Here is an 18634-nt window from a genome sequence, read left to right as displayed (position 1 = left end):
TGCTGCCGCTTTGCTTATTTTTCGCATTTAAACGTTTTTATGCCGTCATCAATTTTCACACTAATTTTTTTCACATGTTCGCATAGTGTTGTTTATTTGCGAGTACATTTCTTAATCTGAAACCAAAATCAACATTATGTACCTATAAATGTAGCAAACAGCAATGGCTCTTACAGGTTATTATATATTATGTGTTATCTTTGTTTTAACAATTCACCTATTTGTCAATTTGTGAAAGCTCCTTACTCACAATTACATACATATGTGCTTGAAAAAATGGTACTGTCCAGCTGCGTTGAAAACTTTTAATTACTCTTAAAAAAGAAGAATCTGACTGCTGAAAATAACCTTTAAGGGCAGTTTTTTAACATTATTTTTAAATTTATCTGCTCTTCAATAAATACATATTTGTTTGCTCGACTGCCTTTTGTTATTTGTGTGTCGTCTCCACACATGTTAACCGACAGTGCACTAATTAACATTTCTCGCTGTAACAGCTTGTTGTTGTTGGTGTAGCAGCATAAACATTCTCCATACATACACGAGGAATGCTGCTTAAGTGAAGGCAGTTCTTAGCCGGATTTAAATTCGGGTCCTTGCGATTACGTAAAACAGACTGTCGTGTCAAAGACCATACCACGTTGAAAACATCGGCTCTCGTCCGATCACCAAAATTAAGCAGCGTCGGGTACGGTTAGTACTTGGATGGGGGACCATTAGAGGCTCTCTTAATTCGACTATATTTTGAAAGTAGTATTTGAAGATTTCTTTAAAAATTTCTTTCGGCGAATATTTTGAAAGCATTTTGGTATGAAATAATTTAATATTGCCTTCATTTGAGAAAATGTTAAACTACAGGTACATATATTGTAATAAAGGGTGGTTAAATTTCAAGGGCCAATGTTGAATGTGAACCACACCTAAACGTCAACGACACCGTTGGGCTTCTTTCTTTGGGGTTATTTGAAAGAAAAGGTGTACGTCGATAAGCCAGCAACAATTCAAGAGCTAAAGGATGAGATATTCGGCACATTAACGGCATAGAACGTCAATTACGCCTCAGCGTCATCGAAAATTTGAACCATCGGATGGAGGTGTGCCGCCGAGGCCGCGGCGACCATTTGGCTGATATTTTGTTCCATATGTAATTGAACCATACCAATATTATCATAATAAAGAGAAATGACAATAATTTCCTAAAAAATTGTATTTAATTCAAAATCAACACCGGCCCTTGAAACTTTACCACCCTTTATATGTAAGTATAATAAGCTGCCGTAATAACGGAACAGACGAGTACAGTTTTGTGATGAAGAAATAAAAAACGTTGAATACCATGACATTTTGGGGATTTTCATACAGCAATTTCAATAATAGTTGAAAAAAATATATCAAAAAATATATTTATCTACTCTCGTTTTTTTCTTGATAAATTTTTCATTTTATTATTTCTGTCTATAAACTACAAACTTTAAATTTGGGCAAGGGCAAAAGTGCACAAAATACCAGGTTCCACAAAAAATGTATTAGTTTATTCAGGAAAAGTTAAATCAAATAATTTTTGCTGCCTAAAACTCTCCAGCACAAAATCAACGCCTCTCTTGCATACAACTGTGAATTTGCGCTCTCAATTCTTGGATGATGGATAATTTTTTGGCGTTAACGAACATCTGCTTGCAAAAACTAGGAATGACTTTTACAAATTTGCGTGGTATCGAACACAACTTATATTCAATTCAATTTATTTCAGACTCTCGAGATTCTACACGCGTAAATTGGTTTCTAAGATAACTAAGTTTCAAAATGTGTCTGTGCGTGCTTGTCTCCTACAAACAGAAACAAAAAAGGTGACCTTATTAAATTAATTACACTAAGAAGTATTATCTCCAATTCTAAACTCACATTCCACGTCAATCCACGTCCAGCTTTCTGAATGAACCTTCCTGTCCGAACAGTGCCTCGAAATTAGTTGCACCGCCTAGGCGTAGCTTTTCATCCACACCATAATTTTCTTCATCCAACAAATACTCACGATACTCCAAAATTTTTTGCTCACTTCTTGCGATAATCTCCTCAATGCTGTAATTTTCACCACCATAATCCTTTGGCAGGTACTTTATTGGCACGGCTTCGCACAGGGAATCAAATGTGGGGTGTACGTGAAACTGTGGAAGAGCGGTAAACATTGAATATATTCATTAATAGTTTTCTATAATTTTTCTTAGATGTGTTATTAAGATCTTTATCAAAGCACTGAAAGCAGAATTTTGGAATAACCGTCATATGAAGTTATTTTTTTTCGTATGTGCAGTTGAGATTTTTTTCTATAACTTCTCCATTTTAGATGGAATTATTTTTAAACGTATTTCCCTTCAAAATATTTTAGGAAAAATAGAGATATGCGGGAATATAAAATATTAGACACAAGTGCTTCAATACAGGAAAGCCTGCGAGTTTGGTTTCAGCAGTGTGAACTGGACGACCGTTAAAAAAAATGCTGTTATCATTCATCGAGCAATCGTCGGAACCTTTCATTTCTATACTTGACACCCATAAAGGCACTACGTGTTTGTAAACTGCTGCAACAACACTCGACTACTGTTCCTACGGCAGTCGGTTGTACTAAATTGGAACTATTCGGATTCCCCGTACATGTAGGTTTATACTGCTACAATAACAACAGCAACACTAACACCATCACCACCAACAGCAACAACAACAACGCTAACACCAATAATACTATTGTATTATTACACATTTATTATCAAATATACTCTATATTTTCACATCTTCCACGCTAACTCACCCTTTCAATCATCTGGCTTGGCATCACTAATTTTAACACGGCAAACAGCTTTTCAAAGACCGCACCCGTATTGAAAAAATGTGAATTTTTAATGCGTATCGGTAAACCCTCTTCGGCGTACAAACTGAATCGTTTCATGAGTGATGGGCTCATTTGTAGAAAATGTGCCCAACCGAAGTCCTCAAAGTCGCCGATTTGCATAAAACCACCAACAATGGCATTATCATTGTTTATTATAAATATATCCTGTAATATGATGCTGGCGCGCAGTATATCTGTTATATTGAATGCATTTGGATCGTACTTGCCAGGTCGCATCAACACCATACATGGCCCATCGTCCATAAGCGGTAGTGGCAGATAGAGGGTGACACTAGAGGAGTGCATAAACAATTTCACATAATTTACGTCGTTATAGTATATTTGTATATAAGTTTGTATTCGTCTTACCCCAAACGTATGATGGCGCGCAAACGTTGATCATCCACGAATGTGTGTTGATGCAATTCGGGTAGCGCTGTGCGCAAAGTGTAGTACTGATCGAGTTTTCGCTTCGCTTTCTCTAGACTGAACTTACAGCCACGCAAGAAGCTTACGAGAAATTGATCACTTGTGCGTGCCTTCAAGTGTGGCTGCTTTAGGAGCCACTCTCTGAGCGTAGCGATGTCCGCGGGTAGTCGTTCGGGCACCTCGTTCAATTCGACGATTGCCTTCTGTTGCAATACCGGCGTTAGTGGGCGTACGTCTAATGTGGGCGTGGACATGTTCGTATTTAGTCGGTTTCTTTTTCGCTGTGTATGCTGCACTACTGTAGGATTGGCGAAATACTGGTGGGTTTTAACACTCTTTGAACTTTAATGCAATGCAGAGGAAACTTTCAGTGCCAAAGTTATAATGACTGCTCGTTTATGGCAGGTTTACGATTGAATGATTTTCGATTAGATATTAAAAAATTACTTTTAGGTTATATGTCGCCATAAAAAATGTATGTACTTACGTTTGTATGTGTGGTATTTTGTTTGTTTATTTTTCACTCGAGCGATTATTTGCAATATCAAACACTTTATTAAACGTGACCGCATGTAGGTGTGCCAGTAGGAAAAGTGTTGTACGGAATTATAATAATATGTACGTATGTGGTAGGTGATACATATTTACGTTTGCAGAAACTTGACAAGCTGAAAAAAGTTCTTTCCATAAATTTGTAAGGTACTCATTTCATATTTCTCATAAAAAAATGTGGCGGTTTATTTAAAAATCAACCAGAATTCATGAATGAAACAAGAAGCTGTTTACTTATTCACTGATATTTTTCTGATTCCCTTCAAAATAATCTGCATGGCAACCAATGCAAATATTCCCGAGCTTTTTCCAATCTTTAAAACACTTTTTATAAGCCGAACTTGAAATCGAATTCACCCCCTTCCGCTAATTCTACTAGATTACTAGATTGCCCCAGCTGTGCTGTCTGAAATAAAAAAATTAATAAATTTTTTTTTAAATAATTAATAATATTTTTATATAATTAATTTTATATTTATGCAATTAGCCCTAATCCCATGTCGATGGGTCGGTCGTGTCCGTCCATTAATCATGAATTTTCCACTGCACTCCACATACTACTGCACAGTGCTTGTTTCATACTATTTGTTTATGATAAAATATTATTTAAATAAAAAATAATTGAAAAAATCTCTCCGGATATGTATAGTTAAAGCTTAAAAGATAAAACTTCTTTAACATACAAAAATGAAGAAAAAAATTTGAATTTTAATAATTTAAAAAATGGCACTGAAGTTGACCCTCCCGAAAATTGGAGCTGGACGTTGTTGTCCATTTTGGCTCTTCTATTTATCTTAAACACAAACACCAAAAAATTATGAATCAGTATGACTGTAGCTATGTCCCATGCCCCGTACTAGAATAAAGCATAAAACAAAAAACTTACTCTCTAACATTCGGTTTTTTTTTTGTTAGTTTTTTAATAAAAAAATACGAAATAATTGAAATAATAATATGATTCTTGTACGGGCGATAGCCATTGATGTTGTGAGCAACATATTAAAATTTAGACCATTCAGTTGAATAGTTTTTTTTTGTGACAACACCAGGCCAAAAAAAGTCGTTTCGAGATACATAAATGAATTCAAAGTTCGACGTACAGGAGCGCGCGGACCGCTCTCTACCTAGTTAATGGGCTGTAGAAGCTATAATATTGGGAATTTCCGCATGTAATATTCTTAAGATACTATACTTTCGAAATATCAAAAAAAAAAAAAAAAAAAAAATCGATTTTTTTTAATTTCTATACCAGTGGGTGGTGCGGGTGGTTATGGTTATGGCCTTGTGGTGCGGCACCTATAATCGTTTACAGTGCTGCGCATATGTTTGATCACAACAGCTGATTGCTATGGTTACGGTTATGGCGAGGGTACGGTAACACTAATCGTAGCTTTAGTCAGGTATAAATAGTTACGTTAACTTAGAACCATCTGTCATGGTAACGATTTAGTTTTGGTATTTTCTTTTTTATTTGTAAACTCTAATCTGAATTTTAACAACAAAACAGCAAATTGAATTATTGCTTCAATTTATTTGTTGATATTTCGACCTCAATTAGAAGTAATGTTCAGAAATTCTTCGTTGTGTGGTCAAATTTTAAATTTTTCATACAAATTTTTAATTTTTCGTACATATGTATACTATTATTAACGTAAATAAATATTTTTGTATTAATGAAGTAGATATTTTTTAGATTTTTGATTATACCCTCCAAGAAAGATATGCACAATGTCTTTTTTGCAGTTTCCATATTTTTCTTTTTTTTTTCTCTTTCCTTGAAGTTTTTATCTCTTCTCTCTTCTATTTGTGAGCAGACCTGTTTGTTTTTGCCATACACCTTGTTATGACCCTCTGAAGCCAGTATAAGCCTATTATTCGTGGAACTTCGAAGGGGTTCCACTAGCCCAACAACAACGTATTGTACATTGGAATATCACGACAAAAAGAGAGTAGAAAAGAAAAAGAAAAGGATGAACTATGTTGCACAGCCGACATGAAGTTGTAGCTAGAAGCATTCGGCGATATTGCGAATGGAACGGGTTTTCGTCGTTTCACTTTATGCTGATATCTGGATGGACACGGCGAAGGAAAAAAGGCAAATCAGCTGGTTTCCGATTCCACCTTTAATAGATTCGCCTTGTGCACAGCAACTAAATTAAATTTTTTCTATTCCTGTGTTTCGTCCATTGCTTTTTTTCTTAATTTCTTCCAAATGAAATCAGGAGCCGATCTTATGAATGAGTTTTGAATGCCATTGTTTTGTTGGTTTTTGTAAAAACTATCTTCCAATGCCAGTCAATGCGTCCTATTTTCCTATTGCCCTTCTTCGACATCTTCGACAGATAAAACTTGACTATTTTCAGTTTCACTCAAATATTTATTGAATCGCCTTGCACTTCCTATTAATTTATTATTGCAACCGCATTTTCACAATTAATCTTAATCCATACCAAAGTGTAATCACAATGAAAAAATTCTATAATGTTGAGAACGTCTTTCTGACAGTTGCTAACAATTGTTGTTGCGTTTAAACGAATGTTCCCCACATTAATGTAAGCTAACACCGAGCTGTGCAGCTGAGCTGCTAGTGGATGATGCACACAGTAATAAAATTGCTTACATACATACACTTTTGCTTGCATAATTAAGTCACTTAATCTTTTTACAATATTCGCAATATTTTTCATGCTAAATTTTTTGTGTTAAGTTTTTTTTAAATATAATTCTTTGCTTAACAAAAGCCTTATAAAACAAAGTTGCAAACTTACACAAAATTCACAAATCGCAAAAAATTGTAATTATCAATTTTTTTCATCCGAATCCTTGGAAATTTTTTAGTTATGTGGCTTTTGAATTTTAGCATAATAAAGTATAAGTGTGAAGTTGCTTAAAAATTCGCGTTGATTTTTTTAAATTTTTTTTGCCCACGATGCAGAGCTTTTCTTCCATATAAAGGGCTTCCGGACATGCACAAGTTAAGTTTAGAATGTGCCCATTTACACGATGTCCCCTCTGGAAGGGAAACATTTTGTTCGCGGGTGAAGGACGGCCGCGGAAGAGAGAAGGGAATTTGTCTCCTGTACTGGCGACACGCTTTGTGCTTCTTATTCGTATTTCCAATCTTAAAGCAATTTTTGACAGTTGCTTCATTCGTTTTCTTCTTTCGTGGAAGAAAGTTCTAAGTTATGTGTTGGTTTTCAAGCAAACGGAAGATAACAACGATGACAAACATACGAACGCTGCTTGGGAAATGCACAATTATTTTTGCTAGTAAAGTAGTATAATTTAAAATAGTTATAGGACATGTTTATGTTGATTTCTAATTTTTCCCTGCATTTCTAGATACTCAAGTTAATTTTAAGTTAATTATTTACATATGAAGTATTTTTAATTTAATTTTTTTTATTCAAGTATAAGAATTTATAAATATATTTCAATAAAAAAACAACAAATTATTTATTATTTAACCAGTTTGCATTTTTCATTCATATATTTAAGAAACTGTTGTCGAACGCTCTCTGCTTTACATGTAAGCGCGTGCTAGAATACATCCGAACCAGACGATGCTAAAGTATTAAATGTCAAAATGTCGCCGAAAACAATTTTGCCCGTGTGTCCGCGAATGAGACATGAAAAGAGAATTTCCAGTGTCTCCATTCCAGATGTCTCCGTGTGTAAATGGGGTGAATGGCTCAAAATTCAACTTTTTCTGTTGAAGGTGCATTTTCTTCTACGTAAAAAAATTTCGAGCATTCGTTGATTGGAAGAAAATGTGTACACCGCCAACAAACTAATAAGCACACATTTATATTCAAATTTAATGGATTAAAAAAATTACATCCCCGAAATTTCAATAAATTCTGGTTAAAAGTTTAAAAATTTGATGGTACAATGAGTTATATGGTTTTTGGCATACTACAAATGCTATATTCTTATAAAAAAAGAAGTGGATGAAATATAAATAAGTAAAATAAAAAATACAATAAATAAAATGATCAAAACTTTGTCGCATTTGTATTGCATTTTTTTTTTCATTTATAAAAAAAGACTATAAATAAAAAACATATAAATAAAAAAATTCTAAATAAAAACAATTCTAAATAAATAAAAAAATATAAATAAAAAAAAATTAATTAAAAAACAATTATAAATGAAAAAAAAAATTAATTTTAAAAACCCGTAAATGCAAAAACAATTATAAATAAAAAAATTATAAATAAAAAAATTTAAGAAAAAACAATTATAAATAAAAAATGTTAATTTTAAAAAACTATAAATAAATAAATAAAAAAGTTATAATTATATATTTATTATGTTTATATATATATAAATTTACTTAATTTACATATAATATATATTTGTTTAATTTATATATATATATTTATTTAATTTATATATGTATATGTATTTATTTATAATTAATTTTTTTAGTCAACTAAATTAAATTAAATTTTTTAAATTAATAGTTTCTTTTTCATTTATATATTTTTTTAAATTATAATATACAATAGTTTTTTTAATTAAATTTGTTTTTAATTTTTAGGTTTTTTTGATTTATAATAATTTTGTGTAATTTATATTTTTTATTTAAATTTTTTTTAATTTACATTTTGTTTTACGTATAATTGGTTTTTTATTATAGGTTTGTTTAATTCGTTCTCTTTTTTACTTATTTTTAATTTATAATTTTTTTTTATGAATTAAATAATTTTTTTTATATATTTTGTTATGTAAAGTTTTTTTTTAAATTAATTAATTTTTATTGTTTATAATTTTTTTTATGTTTTTTAATTGTAATTGTTTTACATTATATTTGATTTTACTTATAACCTTTGTTTTAATTTAGAATTTTTTTTAAATTTATACTTTTTTAATGTTAATGTAATAACGTGTTTTTTAATTTATAATTTTTTTTTATTTATAGTTTTTTTTTAACTAATTTGCTGTTTTATTTACATTTTTTTTGTTTTTTATTTAGAATTTTTTTTAATTTAGATTGTTTTTTAATCATTTTAATTTTTTAAATTTAGAATTTTTTTAAATTTATATATTTTTCTTCTTCTTCTTTTTTCACATTTACTTTTTTATTTAAATTATTATTAAAATTATTATTTAAATTAAATATACTTAAATTTAAATTTATGGGTTTTTCATTTATTTTTTTTAATTATGTTTTTAATAGACTTTTTTTAAGTTATATTTTTGTTTAATTTATAATGTTTTTTTTTGTTTTATTTATTTATTTATTTCTGTGTTTAATTGATATTTTTTAAGTTATATTTTTTTAATTATTATTCGTTCTTGGTTGGTTGGTTGGTTTAAGGGTGACCCCGTATCGGAGTGCTACATAGACGGCAAGTTGGGTCCGTTGTGTTGCCCTAGAGCTCATTATGTTATATGATTTCCCCACCTAATCGAGATTTTTGTTGTAGATTTTGGTCAAAGATATTACTTCGTTTCGAGAATTTGATGAGAGATTCGATTTTCAGGCTCGAGAGTACTGAAAGATTGTCAATTGTTGGAGAGCCTAGAAGAGCGAGTCGACTTCTGGCTAGACCGGGACAACTACACAGCAAATGTCTGCTCGATACTTCCTCATCTTCGTCCTCGCAGTATCTGCACAGGTCGTTTTGAGGAACCCCGAGCCGACGTGCGTGAGTGCCCAAAAGGCAGTGGCCGGTGATAAGAGATATTATATGCCTTAGTTCGTGTTTCGAAAGACTTATAAGGGTTTTTGTCTGTTTCAGATTGTAGGATGACCAGATTTGTCTGGTCGTAACGCAAGTAGTTTCCACTCGCCACCTCCGATCAGCAATGCTGTGAAATTCTCGATCAATAAGCAATTTACATGTTGAGAGCGGAATGTGGATTGTGGGTAAGTTACTAACATTTGATTGCGCAGCTCCAGCTCTTGCGAGTTCATCAGCTTTGCAGTTACCTTCGAAACCACTGTGACCCGGTATCCAGATAACTTGGACAGAATTCTGAACACTTATCTCGTTAAGAGATAAGAGACAGGATCGAACCACATCTGAGTGGGTATAAGAGGAGCTGAGTGCTCGAACGGTCGCTTGACTGTCGGTGAAAAAGCGGATATCCTCTAGTGATATTTTATTTTATTATTCGTTCTTACCTAATTTATAATTTTCGTTAATTTAAATATTTTTTTAATTATTGCTTAAATTTAAAGTGGTTTTTTCTTAATTTATATTATAATTTTTTTTTAATTTATAATTCTTTTATAATATTTCTTTTTTCTTTTAATTTGTAACGTTTTTTTTTTAATTTTTTTTATTTCTGTTCTGAATTGATATTTTTTTAAACGATTATTGTTTTTTAATTATTTCTATTTTTGTATTTATAGTTATTTAAGTTTTTAATTTATAATTATGTTTTTAATTTATATATTTTTTATTTATAGTTTTTTTTATATGTATTTATAATTATTTTATTTATTTACTTATTTTTTGTTTTTTTTTATAATGTTTTTAATTTATGGTTGTTATTTATAGTTTTTGTTTTCATTTATTTTTTAATTTATAAGTTTTTTATTTATCAGCTTTCTTTTAGTTTATAATTTCTTGTAATTTATTCATCTTTTACAATTTCTTAAATTCTTTCTGCTTTTATGATTTTTTGTTCTTATCTACTGAATCTTCAAACTGTTTCCACTTTATATGAATAAGACTATTCAATTACAAAAGCACAGTTAAGTTCGTACACACAGCTTTCAGTCAAATTTTTTAATAGTAACGCTTAGCAGTTGTGTTCCCATTAAAAATGAAAGCTCAACTAAAACTGTACCCAGGCAAGAACAAAACAGCTGACACCTTCAGCTATTCGTACGATTTCTGCCTATCATCCATCGCGGCCGAACGCAGCAGCTTGCCATATACAAAAATATATGTATATGAGGCACTGTCACAGCCAACAGTTGCCATAAACACTTCAAAGTAAACGTTACTGTGTTGCGTAGAAGAGTCAAGAAAAGAGAAGAAATCGAATAGTCAATTGACTACTGCAAATTAATTCGTTTTTGGTTTCTAAACTTAAGTGTTAATTTAGAATTTTTTTTCGGGGCAAAAAAGTGACTAGTAGCTGAATAAAATGTTGCGTTTGTTGAGAAGTAACGCGCTGGTGTCTTCCGGCAAATCACTGATTGGGGCAATGAATGGTGGAGTTGCCAAATACTCAAGCCAGGTGCCAGATCCACATATTAATCCTGAGATCCTTTACACTGGAGTAAGTAAAATTTGCGTTTTTAGTGTTTTTGAACGAACTTTGCATATTTACCTACATACGTACTCTATTTATATTTGTGTATGTATGTACATATGATTGCATGCATAATCTACATATTATATTTGCGATCAATTGAACGATTGTGCTAATCTTATCCGCACAATTTCCTGCTTGAGCGCGTTTACGACTTCATGTGGAATTTCTTAAAATCTCTGCGTTGCTTGCGTTTACCCTATTGTTAATCGAAATCTGTTTTACAGCCGTAATCACGGCCTGAACTTCAGTACAGGAATTCAGTTTAGATATTAGTTATCGCACGAGTGCATCTACAATAGAATATAAATTTCTCATTTATTTTCTTTGCTTGTGTTATGTTTATTTTAGTCTCACCCAATGGGAACATATGACAAAGGAGAATAAATAGTAGATAGTAAATAGAATGTGCATTTGTACATATGTATCGGCCACCGGCAGCCGGTTGCGATTTTTTTTTGTTGTTGTTAGTGGTTTTTGTACAAGTACAATCTTGTGTGCTGTTCTACGTGCCTTTAAATTTTGCTAATCATATTCTCTTTTAATACGTTTTAAAGTGTGTGTCGGTGTGCATATACACCTATGTGTATTTATGTATTGCATATATGTACATGTGTACGGACTTACGTACCTACTTTGATCGTAACTGTGTGACCCTGTAGGGAAATCTGCGGTTTCGAACAGTAATAATAATAATAAAATGTATGCATAACTTTACTGCGGGAATGCCACCGTTGCGTCGTGCTTCAGTACTTCAGTCACTGCAGAGTGATGCTGTTGCTGTAGCAGCATAAACATTTCCCATACTTATATACGGGGAATACTGCTGAAGTGACAGTCCTTGGCCGGATAAAAATCCGGGTCGTTCCGGTAACGTAGAACCGATTGTCGTGGAAACGTTCATGTGATGCTCTTTAGCGGTGGTTGCAGTGGCTCAACTGGTGAGAGCGACTCTAGCGTATTCTGGCAATTCATGCAGAAATTATAGTAAAGACCAGGCAGCGATAAAACAAAAATGCCTTGCCTGGCGTGAGTTCTAGTAATTAATTGGGTACCTTTTTGTTTTTTAAACTATTTAAGTAATTAATAGTAATAATGCTGAATACATGTGTACAGAGATATTTTTATGTCGAGTAATTCGGCAACTTTTAATTGTCTTCTTGATAACGAATAACGAATTAAGACGAGTCATTATTCAAAGAAATAAACGTATTAAAAATGAATTGCAAGAAATTAAAATAAATATGTTTTTAGTAGAATTTTTGTTTTGTTTTTTAACAGCAAAAACATATTTTTTGTGGAAATTCACGTTCTGAGGGTGAAATTTTAAATGCATGAGTTTATTATCTGTTTTTTATTCTGGTATGGATTCGTATTAAATAAAAACAAAAAAGTCATTTCTCAAATAGTTTTTTCTGTAAAAAATTGAATGCCTCAAATGGGTAGCTTTTGGAACTTCTACATTTGCGTATGAAACTTTGCTCTTATCTCTTTCACAGTGAATTAAAATATTAATTATTAATTATTATTAATGAATTAAAATTAAAATATTAATGAATTAAAATTTTATCGCCAAAATTAATTATTGAAGCGGGAAAATCAATACGAAGAGTAAAGTGCAAAAACACTAAAAAGGTAGTACGAGTATTGTATGGTATCATTTTCGGTATATCTTGTTAGAAATTCATTTAAAAAATAATCTAGTTGGCGTCTGCCTAAATAAACACACCCTCACTTTATTTTGTGGAATCATGATGACTGGCAAAAACCAAATATTTATCTCTTTACGTATTTACGTATTTTGTCAATTACAACATATTGCATATGCATCTCATAACATATTGAACACATGCCAAAAACGAAAACGGCTAGCAGAATTTTAAAACGCGAGCACAAAAATAAAATGAAAAGCTATACAAACTATTGACTTTATTATTATTCAAACATCGTATTTATACGTATTTAAACGAGTTTGGAGTTTTTTCCCACTCGAAGTTTCCCTTTAATAAATATAATAAATTTAAATTTTTTTCATTATTAAGTTCTGAAACTGTAGGAATAGCGGTATAAAAAAATAAGAATTTTATAATTAGATAATTAAAAAAAAACGAGATAATGACAATTTTCGCACGCAATATTCGTTTCGTAGTTTCTTCGCATGCTAATGAAAACGTTCTACAGCTTTTCTCAACTGGCAAAAATAGAATCATTACCAGACTGGTTGGAATTTGTTGTTCAGGTTTTCTCTATAGGGTATGCACACAGTATGTAGCTACATTGTATCGCACACATTCATAAAAACTTTGATTTGAATAACTATGCGTTCAAGTGGGCTAGTGCTTCGCAGCTGTTATTTCAGGCAAACTGGTTTTTCATATTATTAATTCTGCAACGCAAAATACTTTGTTTTTTGTTTATATGTATATACATACATATATGACATGCAAACGCGAAGATTTGCCCACAGATGTACCTATATAAATATAATAATAATTCTTCTTTGCCGTCATCCACGCCAATGACTTGGCAATTTGTGTGCGCCAGTTGTATATACAAATGTATGTATGTATTAATATCTGCTAAAACACTCAAATATAATACGTTCATAGTCTTCTTAAATGATAACTATTTGCGATTGAAATAGGCGATTTGCTATCTCACTGACACCGTGTTTCTTTTAAGAAATTAGTAAATTTGACCCAACAACCGCGATGGTCAGCTCACGTGTTCATTCCAAATGAAATAAAATATTGCCAATCAATGGCATTGAGATGGTGAGAAGGCACTTATCGTTTGTTATATACATATATGTACACACATGTGTATGTATATGAATATAGATGTGATTAGAACATAGTGTGGCATAGAATTTTATAATCTATGGAATTTTACTTATTGCCTCTCAGTTTAGGTCAGAGCGATTAACACCCTGTTTCCCATGTCGCACTCATTCTGCAGAGACATTGGGCAGTGTAAGCATTAAGCATATGGAACTATAATACATACATATGTATGTATGCTACTTTTCCAATTGCAAACATCGTGCTTACTTGCCCTGTATTTAGCTCAACACGAAATGACTGCACATTTTTTGAGAAGCATAAAAAGTTAATTACCAATATTAAAATCTCTGTATGCACATCATGCTTATCATGCTTACTTCTCTCAATGTTACCAAAAATAACTGTTGATTCAATTTCACATGTACCTTTTCGGCACGCCATTTCTCTCGCTGCTCCAAACAAACAGATGATTTAACTAATTGTATGATGTTAAATTCCATGACGCAAAAACTCATTATAATTATAAATAGCAAAAGAAATTCCTGAATTGCAAAAAATACGCGCTTAAAATACATGCGTATATATTTATATACATGCATACATATAAATTGAAAGTCATACAAAATATATTGCCTCTAAATGCGGCAAATTCTTGCTAATAATTGTGAGCTACATATAATATATACATAAATAACATAAATAATAAAGAATTCGAACTGATAACCGAGGCTGAGCAAGCGCGTTTAGTCGACGCTTAGCTTCTAATTGTCATACGCCGGTGACTTACTAATTGATTGATGACTTTTAAAACAGTCGAGCCTAGACACAAAAATGAGGAGGCAAATTTTACTGCAAAGGAAAGAAATTAAAATTGAAATGAATTTTGTTTTTAAAGAGATTAGAAAGCTTTCTTGAAGATAAGAAATGCAAATATACGAAGATGTATGCGAAATTCTTTCCACTGCTTTAGATTGAAGGGGAATTAAAAACCATAACTTAGTGCTTATGCTTTTTCTCTCTCTTATGCATATAACTTATAACTGCGTCAATTGTTTTACTGCTACATATGCATGTATATACACAAGGCGAATTTATTACAGGTGACAGCAAACACATATAAGTAAAACCCTACATGTATTTGTTGTTGCGTTTGGTGCAAGCATCATGTCAAAATCAGCAAGCAAATGTAAACATACGAATGGAAACATACCAATACATACAAACAAAGCATATCATTTTGACGTAAGCCATACCTACGGCGAAAAATTCAGCTGGGTGAATGCTGTCACCTTATTAAATCCACCTTGTATATACATATGTATGGTATGTAAATTCTCTTGTCAGTTGGAGCTAAAGTAGTACTTAATTTGAGAACAAATATCTCTAGTTCTTTGCATTCCATATTCTTCAAAATTTAACAGCTTGATTTATGTAATTGTTGAAAAATTTAGAAACAAATGTCACTATGATTCGTTCTTCCATTTTTAAAACTTTATAGTTTTTTGACCAAACAAAAAAAATTAAATATATCGCACTTGTTACGTTAAAGCGTAACAACTCAAAATGAAAAGGAAAAGAGTAACAACTCAAAAATTTGTTATTTTAGCGCAACTACTAAACAAATAAGAATGAAACAACCGTTATATTGTTTTTAATGATATTTTCGTGCAATTACATATTTTTTTCCTTGTAATACCTATATTATTAATATTTACGGAAACAGTTTTTCGTCTCTACTGAAAATGTTCAGATTTTGAGTTGTTACGCTTTAACGTAACAAGTGCGATATATTAAAAATAGCTTAGAGTGAAAAGTGATAAGGAGAAAAATAATAATATTTCAAAGTCATTTTATTCAAACACTTATTTTCAAGCATCTCCAGCACAAGATTTCGCTTATTCCAAGGTTAAACAAATCCAAATGAATCGATTTCCACAACAAAAGTTGTATTCTTTGTGCCTTATCACATTTGCGTTGACTGTTTTGGAATTGGCAAAATTGCTTAACACGAAATAGAAACGGTTAGGTAGTTTGATATTTTAGGAAGCGATGCATTTTTTATATTTCTTGCTGCTTACATTAAAATAGATGTTTGTTTTAGAAAAAGTGAACTTGGCAACTTTTCACTCTATATGAACGGTAATGCGCAGGAATACTGATTTGTCTACAGAAACAGGAGATACTGTATACGGGGTAGAAGGTTTCACACTAAACAGCTGGCGCTCGGTGGGTTTTCGCGCATGCATACATACTTTTTCTACAGCAGCGCTAGTCTAGTTATTTGATAGCCACACATCGCATGCATGCCTGCACTTTAAATTGCACAAAATGCTTATTTGATACATATGCATGTATGTGTGCAAGCTTCGGGCTTTAGTTTCGTTCGACTTTGTATACATATACGAGTATATACCTATACATATATATACCTACTGTAATGAAGGTGTAGGATTGTCGTGTCTGCCTTGGATATCCCTTTTTATAGCTTCTTTTGAAGAGTAGTTCTTGTAATCTTTAAATAATTATTTCATATGGTTATTGAAACAATTGAAGCAACCCTGGTTCAGCATATGATAAACTCATTTTTGAAAACTTTGTGTGTCAGTTTGTCTGTTTTAATACGATGATCTACGGATCGTATGAACCTTGACGGATCTTTCACTGATTGACTGAGAAATTTTCCGAGCAGTTCATATTCTTCAACTGTTCGTGACGTCGAAATATTTCTAAAAAATGCTAGTTATAGTCCGATTTGGCTCTTTGGCTCAAATTCAAATCATATGCACGTACATATCTACATGGGCTAAGAGGAAATAAATACTTTTCCTAAAAATTGGCCCGCTTGGTAGCGGCCGAGATATTTAACAATAAAAATTTGAACCGTAGCAACGCATGCCGGATATGACTAGTTTATGATATAATAAAAATTCGACTTAGTACCTTCATATGTATGCATATGTACATATGTATATGAATTTATACAATTGCAACTAACTCTCCTTCACTTTCATTCTATGTAGCTACAATAAATATTTATACATATAAATATATGATACATGCACTTTGTCGCCGAGTAGATATACATATGTACTTCTAATCTCATGAAAGTATGTATAACAGTATAGATTAGTTCACATCCGAAATAATTTATAATAACCATACCGGTACATTAAATATTAGTGCAATAAATAAATCAACTCATTCATTATATAATTAACGATCGTTAAGTGAATAAATAAAGTTACCCTATACAGAAGATTTGCGTTCGATGAATTACAATTAAACTAAATTGCCTTTGCTTTTGTGGCTTAGAATTTCACTCCGCATAAATAAATGAATAAGTAATAATGGATTAAAAAACACTGTGGTGAGTGAGTACTACAAGCACATATACATACATACATGTAGGTGATACTTTTTCAAGTCGGTGCTCAGCACTTGCTTATTAGGCAGCGCTCATTCGTTTATTCGCGAACCTTGTGTTGTTTTTGTTGGTTGCTAATTATAAAAGACTAAGAAGAATAGTGTAGGAAGCAAATTGAAAATTCAAGCATTGGGCTGATTGGACAAGACGAGCTTGCAAATTAAAACAAGCACATTTAGAGAGTTTGGATTTAGGGAAAAATAGCACAAAATTAGTTTAATGGTCAGTCACATACAGATAGCGAATTCTCGTTATCTTAATAACTGTTATTACGAATATTTCTAAAGAGCTTTCAACTCTCCACCCCGCTGCGTATTCTCTTCTATAGTTATGAAATAATTAGTATGTGCAGACACACTCTAGATTATAAGTGCTCTAATAATAGTAAATGTCCTTATGCAAAATAAGCCTATGATAAAAAATTGATAACTTTTTTTTCCATGTGCGTTTTACTTTGCGATAAGCCTAGTACGAGTACTTGCTTGATAAAAACACATACATATATATAGGCATATGTAAGTACAGTAGGTTCTGTTTTTATGCGGCTTTTTTTATGCGGTTTTGAAATAGTGCGGTTTGTTTTTAAATTACAAAATGCATGTCGACCTATTGGGAATTGTACATATAAACAAGATTCTAAACCAGCTAAGCAAAAACTCATCACAGATTACATCAGAAATGCTAACCCTACAAGTATGGAACCGCCTGCATAACTATCTAGATCAGACGTGTACATTTCCTCAAGTGACGAAAGTGATTTTACGCCAAATCCTAAACGAATGCGCAACATGCGGATATTGTCTGATTCTATTTCTGACGATGTAAATTTATTTTTCGATTCTGACGCTTCTTAAATGAAGATATAATTTTCAAAAATACAATATTTTGTTTATGCGATTTTATTTAATTATTTCAGATTCATGCGGTCTATGGAACGTATCTATAGTTATAATATGGGACTAGCGCCCTTTTTTATGCGATTTTATTACATTATTTCAGATTTATGCGGTTTTAGCACTTTTGAAAGGTATCTATAGTTTTACTATAGAACTAGTATCTTTTTTTATGCTGTTTTTTGTATGCTGTTTCTTGCGGAACGTATCTATCGCATAAAAACAGAACCTACTGTATTTGTTTGCACGCATGTAGGCACATACATACATACATATATGTAGTAAATGTTTGGAAAAATATATTCAGGTATTAAAAATCTTAAGTACATTATAAAAAATGTATAAATAATTATTCTTATCGAATGAAAATCTTCATGTCACAGCAAATATC

General features: G+C 31.8%; 2 protein-coding genes across 8 annotated transcripts in view; one reads left to right on the top strand and one right to left on the bottom strand.

Moving 5' to 3' along the window:
- Positions 1 to 1510: 1510 nt before the first annotated feature.
- LOC128868332 (alpha-tocopherol transfer protein-like) lies at positions 1511 to 16099 on the bottom strand. Of its 7 annotated transcripts, XM_054110304.1 has the most exons (7): positions 6637 to 6879; positions 4103 to 4274; positions 3804 to 3984; positions 3257 to 3614; positions 2807 to 3179; positions 1903 to 2165; positions 1511 to 1826 (listed from the first exon to the last, which is right to left on the bottom strand). In XM_054110304.1, exons 3-6 carry the CDS (start codon positions 3886 to 3888, stop codon positions 1911 to 1913), a joined length of 1071 nt encoding a protein of 356 aa, XP_053966279.1. In that variant the 5' UTR covers positions 3889 to 3984; positions 4103 to 4274; positions 6637 to 6879; the 3' UTR covers positions 1511 to 1826; positions 1903 to 1910. The 7 variants fall into 7 exon arrangements, with proteins under 7 accessions (XP_053966279.1, XP_053966280.1, XP_053966282.1 ...); XM_054110305.1 differs by lacking the exon at positions 6637 to 6879 and adding an exon at positions 16005 to 16099 and having other exon boundaries at positions 3804 to 4274; XM_054110307.1 differs by having other exon boundaries at positions 1511 to 1852; positions 3804 to 4274; positions 6637 to 6880.
- The window catches only part of LOC128868331 (aldehyde dehydrogenase, mitochondrial), a 21433-nt gene continuing 13567 nt past the window's right edge, over positions 10769 to 18634 (top strand). Inside the window, exon 1 of the mRNA XM_054110300.1 lies at positions 10769 to 11110. Within this exon, the coding sequence (XP_053966275.1) occupies positions 10976 to 11110 (135 nt within the window). The 5' untranslated portion in view covers positions 10769 to 10975. The remainder of the gene's footprint in view (positions 11111 to 18634) is intronic.

This window comes from Anastrepha ludens, chromosome 6, assembly GCF_028408465.1.
Source record: "Anastrepha ludens isolate Willacy chromosome 6, idAnaLude1.1, whole genome shotgun sequence".
Classification (NCBI taxonomy): domain Eukaryota; kingdom Metazoa; phylum Arthropoda; class Insecta; order Diptera; family Tephritidae; genus Anastrepha; species Anastrepha ludens.
The sequence above is the reverse complement of the archived record's forward strand: the minus strand, read 5'-3'. Positions and strand labels throughout refer to the sequence as shown.